This window comes from Coloeus monedula (genome assembly GCF_965178545.1).
Source record: "Coloeus monedula genome assembly, chromosome: 31".
Classification (NCBI taxonomy): Eukaryota; Metazoa; Chordata; class Aves; order Passeriformes; family Corvidae; genus Coloeus; species Coloeus monedula.
Genome location: NC_138811.1, coordinates 1864702 through 1871407, shown reverse-complemented (window position 1 = coordinate 1871407; position 6706 = coordinate 1864702). Strand labels below are relative to the sequence as shown.

At 60.2% G+C, this 6706-nt stretch overlaps 1 protein-coding gene across 1 annotated transcript; it reads right to left on the bottom strand.

The window, feature by feature from the left end:
* Positions 1–2668, bottom strand: LOC309583655 (uncharacterized protein). Its single transcript, XM_082299434.1, has 3 exons — positions 2542–2668; positions 2051–2126; positions 1–1865 (listed from the first exon to the last, which is right to left on the bottom strand). Exons 2-3 carry the CDS (start codon positions 2097–2099, stop codon positions 184–186), a joined length of 1731 nt encoding a protein of 576 aa, XP_082155560.1. The 5' UTR covers positions 2100–2126; positions 2542–2668; the 3' UTR covers positions 1–183.
* Between the last annotated feature and the right edge of the window lie 4038 nt (positions 2669–6706).

Here is a 6706-nt window from a genome sequence, read left to right as displayed (position 1 = left end):
ACACTCATAGGGCCTCTCCCCGGTGTGGATCCTCTGGTGCTGGATCAGGTCGGATCTCTCCCAGAAGCTCTTCCCACACTCCCCACACTCGTGGGGCCTCTCCCCAGTGTGGATGCGCCGGTGGGTGATGAGGTAGGACTTTTGCTTGAAGCCCTTCCCGCAGTCGGGGCAGCCGAAGGGCCTCTAATCCTTGTGAATGCGCTGGTGTCTGAGGAGGTGGGAACTGGTCTGAAACCTCTTCCCACACTTGGGACACTCATACGGCCTCTCCCTGGTGTGGATGCGCTGATGGGTGACAAGGGTGGATCTGTGCTTGAAGCCCTTCTTGCAGTCAGGGCAGCGGAAGGGCCTCTCCTCCGTGTGAATGCGCTGGTGCAGGAGGAGATAGGTGCTGGTCTGAAACCTCTTCCCACACTCGGAACACTCATAGGGCCTCTCCCCGGTGTGCATCCGCTGGTGCTCAAGGAGACTGGAGCTCCTTGGAAACCTCTTCCCACACTCGGGACACTCATAGGGTCTCTCCCCGCTGTGTATCCTCTGGTGGCCGATCAGGCTGGAGCTCTGGCTGAAGCTCTTCCCACACTCCCCACACTTGTAAGGCCTCTCCCCTGTGTGGATCCTCTGGTGGACAATCAGGCTGGAGCCCTGGATGAAGCTCTTCCCACACTCGGGACACTCATAGGGCCTCTCCCCAGTGTGGAGGCGCTGGTGGGTGACGAGGGTGGAGTTGCGTTTGAAGCCCTTCCCACAGTCGGGGCAGCGGAAGGGCCTCTCCTCTCTGTGAATCCGCTGGTGCACGAGGAGACTGGAGCTGCACTGAAACCTCTTCCCACACTCGGGACACTCATAGGGCCGTTCTCCAGTGTGAGTCTGCTGGTGGAAGCGGAGATGGGAGCTGGTGTGAAACCTCTTCCTGCACTTCTCACACTCATAGGGCTTCTCCCCGGTGTGGATCCTCTGGTGCTGGATCAGGCGGGATCTCTCCCTGAAGCACTTCCCACACTCGGGACACTCGTGGGGCCTCTTCCCGGTATGGATGTACTGGTGGACAACAAGGGTAGACTTCTGCTTGAAGCCCTTCCCGCAGTCGGGACACTCATAGGGCCTCTCCTCCGTGTGACTCCGCTGGTGCACAACGAGAGTGGAGCGGCTTGGAAACCTCTTCCCACACTCGGGACACTCATAGGGCCTCTCCCCGGTGTGCGTCCGCTGGTGCACGACGAGATCGGATTTGGTCTGATACCTCTTCCCACACTCCCCACACTCGTAGGGCCTCTCCCCCGTGTGGCTCCTCTGGTGCCGGCTCAGGTTGGAGCAGATGTTAAATCTCTTCCCACATTCCCCACACTCGTAGGGCTTCTCCCCGGTGTGGATTCTCTGGTGGACAGTCAGGTCGGAGCTACGCCTGAAGCTCTTCCCACACTCCCCACACTCGTAAGGACGTTCTCCTGTGTGGATCCTCTGGTGGTCAATCAGGTAAGAGCTGTCTCTGAAGTTCTTCCCACACTCCACACACTCGTAGGGCCGGTCCCCCGTGTGGATTCTCCAGTGGCGGATCAGACTGGAGCTCTGGCTGAAGCTTTTCTTACATTTTGAGCACTTGTGGGGCTTCTCCCCAGCGTGGGGCTGCTCATGGACCCCCAGCTCCGAGTTCCGGCCGCATCTCCGGCCGCCTTCCCGGCCCAGCGAGGGTCCTTCCTCCTCAGAGCTCCTTGGGCTGCGTTTGCAGCCCCTCCTCATGCGGGATCTCCGGGGCTTTTCCTCCCCGTTGCATTCCTGCGCCGTGGAGCCGCTCAAAACGGCCTCTCCCACCAGCTTCTGTCGCGGGCATTTGTCCTCCCTGGGCTCCGTGCTCAGCTCCTTGTCTGGGGGAGGAAGGACAAGCAGAGGATGGCATCTGCCTCCGTGCCACAGGGAAGGGCAAGGAGATCCCCCCAGTCCGTCCCCGGCAGGACGGCATCAGCAGCGGGGTTGTCCTGCAGCCGGGGGCGATGCTGGGCTGGGAGATGGAGCAGGACAGAGGGGAAAGGGCCACTGACTTCCTCCTCACCTGCCTGCGGCTCCCGGGGCATCTTCTTCGTGGCCTTCTCCTCCTCCATCCGGCCGCGCCTTGGCGATGGCAAATCCTGCTCGGGGGGAAAACGAGGCCTGAGCGCCTTGGGTTTGGTGCTGCCGCTGCCCAAGCCCAGCTCGAGAAGTCCCCGCCCCGTTCAGCGTCGGGGGACCCGGACCCCGCTCATCTCCAGCCTCCCCCACCCCTCCAGGCTGCGGGGGTCCCGCGGCTCCGGGATCGCCCCTTCGGCTCTCCCCACTCCGGAGCTCCCGCGTTCCACCCCCCGCCTCTCCTGGGGATCCTCAAAACCGATATCGCCCCCTTCCCTCCGGTACCGGGCAATCGCCACTTGGGACACCCCAAGACTCCCCCAAGGGGCATTTCCGGCTCAGTTTTGGGGTCCTGCAAGCTCCAAACATCGCCTGCCCAAAAAAAACCCTCCCGGAGACCCCCGATGGATTTGGGGCGAGCTCCCCCTCCCCGCTCACCTCGGGATGCGGGGGGGCGATGCTGCCGGAGCCGGGGCAGCTGCGGCCTCAGCGGCCGGGCGGGGGAACCGCGCGCTTCTGCTGCTGCTGCTCCTCCTCTTCCTCCTCTTCCTCCTCCTCCTTTTCCTGCTCCTCTTCTTCCTTTTCCTCCGCTCCTCCTCCTCCCTCCTCTTCCTCCCGCGGCTCCTCCGCTCCTGCCCCGGCCCGGGCAGGTTCCGACACCCCAAAGCAGCCGCGCTGTGCCCGGAGGGGTTCCCAAAGCGGCCCCGCCCCGCGCGGCACTGGGCGCGATACTGGGAGCACTGGGAACGATACTGGGAGCACTGGGAAGGAACTGGGAGCACGATCCCTCCCAGCACGGCTCCTACTGGGAGCACTGGGAGGGAACTGGGAGGAATCGGGGAGCCGAGGCGGCTGCAGCCGGCGGTGGGCGGGGGCACGGCGGGGGCGGGGTTATGCAAATAACAGGCCGAACTCGGGCGCGGTGATTGGTTGGCGCCGGTAGGCGGGGTTATGCAAATAACGAGGCGGTGTTTGTGGTCATTTTGGGGGAGTGTGGGCGGGGTTATGCAAATACAAAGGCGGTACCTGCGCTTGTTGTGGGGAGTGTGGGCGGGGTTATGCAAATAACAAGGCGGTACCTGTGCTTGTTGTGGGGTGTGGGCGGGGTTATGCAAATAACAGCGCTTTTCGCGCCGTTCTCGGAGGAGCCTTCCTGAGCCTCCTCCTGAATGCGCCGGGGACTTGGGGACCCCCCAATCCGGATCCTCCCCTCCCCCAGAGCTTGGTGACCCACCGGGACTCCTATGGAGCTTTGGTAACCCTCTTGAGGATTTGGGGTCACACCCAGTGAATTTGGCACCCACCTGAAAGTCTGGGAATCCACCTGGGGGTTTGGGGACCTCCCTGAAGTTTTGGGAACCGCGCCCCCCCCAAGTAGCCCTCAGGATCCTCGAAATCCCCCCAAGACTCCCCCAATTTCCCCTTGCCAGGGGTCTCTGGGAACCCCAAACCTTCCCCTCCCCACTCCAGGGTCTCTGGTGGCCTCAAATTTCCCTCCCTGGGGATGATTTTCGGGGGGGTGTGGGCGTGGGGACCCCCCCCCACAGCGCTCGGTACCTGCTGGGACCGGGGGGAGCAGGGCCAGGAGCGTGGCGGGGGTCGGAGGGTGATCCTGGGGGGACCCGGGGTGAACTTGGTGCTCGATACCGGAGCGCAAAGCCCGGTTCGGGGGGTCCCCGGTGAGTCTAGGGTCCGGTGTTGGTGCTTCGAGTGAGCCCCAGGGGTCTCTGGTAGGTCCGGACGGTCTTGGGGCGTCCCCGGTGCTCGGTACCGGAGCCCGGAGCCGTTTCTGGGGGTCCCTGGTAGGTTCCCGGTGTCCAGTCCCGGAGCCCGGAGCTCGGTCCGGGGAGTTCCGCTGTCCGGTCCCGGAGCTCGGAGTGCGCAGTTTTTCCTGGGTGTGCCCTGTGGCCGGTCTGGGCAGTGGCCGGGGGTTGTCCGGTGTCCGATCCCGGAGCTCGGAGCTCGCTCTGGCTGCTCGAAGAGGGGAAGATTTGGGGTCCCCAAAGTCCCCTGGAAAGGGAAGGGGGTGGATTTAGGGTCCCCAGGTGAGGGGGGGCATCCCCCTGAGCTCCCCCCACGCTTTGTGCTGTCCCCAAGAATGTCCCGAAATCTCCCCCACCCTCGGGGACAGCTCAGGGAGGGTCCCTTCCCTTTCCCCGCTTTTTTCCCCGCTTTTTTCCCCGCTTTTTTCTCCGCTCTTTTCCCCGCTTTTCCTCCCCTTTCCCCCACCTTTTTGTCCCTGATTCCCTTCCCCTCCCCCGCCTTTTCCCTCCCGTTTTGTCCCCGTCTTTTTGCCCCTCTTCTCCCCTCTTCCCCCCTTCTTCCCTCCCCCCCCCCTTTTCCCCCCTTTCCCCCTTTTTCTCTCCTCCCGGGGGCGGCTGACCCCGATCCCGATCCTAATCCTGGTCCCGGTGCCACGTTGTTCCGGGTTCGGTTTGTAACCGGGCGGAAACACCAATTTAGTGTAGTGGTTTGGTCTAAAATACTCATTACTGTTTATCTGCTGTGAGATAAGAATTAGGAGGAATGCAAAGCAGGCACCAAACTTGAAAGAATATAAAGAAGTTTATTAACAGATCTAAAAGAAGGGGGAAAAAAAATTTATACCACCTTCAGAACTCTCCTCCTCCCCCCACCTTCCTCCCTTCTCCCACTGACAATGGGAAAAAACAACCCTTAAGATGTTCAGTGTGTTTACCACTGCCATAATAACCTTGTTTAGTCCATTTAGAAAGAGAAGTCTCTTCTTGCTCGTGCTATGAAACATTATCACAACGAGACAGCTGCCCACTTCCAAATATTGTTCAGTCCATTTAGGAAGAGGAGTCTCTCTGCCTGCATGTGAGTCCCTTCCCCCGACTTGCAGCTTGTTCAAGGTCACACACAGATAGCAATTGGTTTTCCCACGTTTGAGGGTCCACTCTTGAAGGTTTTTGGGTCACAATATTAAGGTTGAGCCGTTCAGAAACAAAAACAGAGGCCCTTCTCCTTCCCTGGGAGCAAAGGGTCTTCATCATCTTCATCTTTAGGACTATCTCTGGGAGCATCTCTAGGGACTGAGGTTTTCTCCTTTCCCGTTTGGAGCAACAGTTCTCATCTGTTCCATCTCTCCCTGTCCAAACTTCTCATGAAATCACAGCTGCGTCAGCATCTGCCTATCTCAGCGCAGGTGCTTTTGCTTACAAGTTGAACACTCCACCCCCCAGATCTTCATGAAATTACAACGGGATACTCTGATATATCATAGCTTCACAACAGAATTTCAGCTTTAAGCATCTCCTCTCTCTCTTCCCTCAGGTTTTCAGCTCTTCACAGCAATAAAAAGGGTTAATCTCACCTCAGTCTTGCAGCTTTGCAGCTGGAATGTTGAATTTTTCTTATCGCAGTGGAGAAGGGGGAGAGCCAAGCCGCTCCGGCTGCCCACGGCAAGGCAGTGAGGGGGGTTCCACGGCTGGAACAGGTCCATGGCTTCAGGATGGCCGTGGCCCAGCCCGGCCTGGCCCAAGCAGGGCCTGGCCGGGCCCGCTGGCCCCCACACGGGGCCTGCAGCCACCTGTCCCAGCGCCGGAAACGAGAGAGAGCTTGGAGGGGGAGTTTGCCTATTCTTAAATGTGGATCCCAGAGGTGGTCACAACTTTAAGTGGCTTAGAGAATTGTCCATATTCAAACTGGCCAGCTGATAGGTTCTATCAGTTCCCAGAGGAAACTGTAAGCACCCCTTAGCAAGGACATCCCTTCCGGGACTGTGCTTGCTAACCTATGACACACGTGAGCGCTGATCCCGGTAAGAGCCTCTGCCCGGGGCGGTGACAGCCGTGGCCGCCCCCCGGCGCGCACTGTCCTTGTCACCGCTGCTCCTCGGGCATCGGCCTGGCCGTGGCCGTGCGGCTCGCGCGGGACCCCCAGCGGCGCTCCCTGGCTGAGGGGGGTGTCCCCAAATGTCCCCAAGGCGGGAGGGGACACCCCGGGATTGTCCCCGACGCGGGAGGGTGAGGGGGGTGTCCCCAAATATCCCCAAGGCGGGAGGGGAAGGAGTCCCTGATAAGTTTTGGGGTCTCTGACATGTCTTGGGGTCCCTGATGGATTTTGGGGTCGCAGTCCTGGCCACCGTGCGGGACTGGTGCTGCCGGGTTTGGGGGGGACCCTGATGGGATTTTTGGGGTCCCTGCCGGGATTTTGGGGTCTCAGTTCTGGGACCTGTTCTGGGGGATTTCTGATGGGATTTTTGGGATCCCTTATGGATTTTTGGGGTCTCTGATGTGCTTTTGGGGTCACAGTCCTGGCTGCACGGAACCTGTTCCGTCAGGTTTGGGAGGGTCTCTGATTGGGTTTTTGGGGGGTTATTTAGTTTATTATATTGGGTCATTATAACCCCCTGGGTTATTGGGGTCCTTGGGGGATTTTTGGGTTTATTGGGGTCCCCGACGGTTTTTGGGGTCACAGCCCTGGCCACCATGCAGGACCCATCCCGGTGGGTTTTTGGGACCCTCTGATGAATTTTTTGGATTTTTGGGGTGGCACCACCTGGTGTGGCGGGTTTGGGGGTGCTCCTGGTGGGATTTTTGGGATCTCTGACAGGATTTTGGGGTCCCCGATGGGATTT

What these genes read in the sequence shown, in the direction of transcription:
- LOC309583655 (XM_082299434.1), bottom strand. Translation starts at nt 2,099, where the DNA reads ATGGAGGAGGAGAAGGCCACGAAGAAGATGCCCCGGGAGCCGCAGGCA. An exon ending in GCCCCGGGAGCCGCAGGCAG is followed by an intron (nt 1,866 to 2,050) that starts GTGAGGAGGAAG and finishes TTCCTCCCCCAG; the next exon opens with ACAAGGAGCTGAGCACGGAG.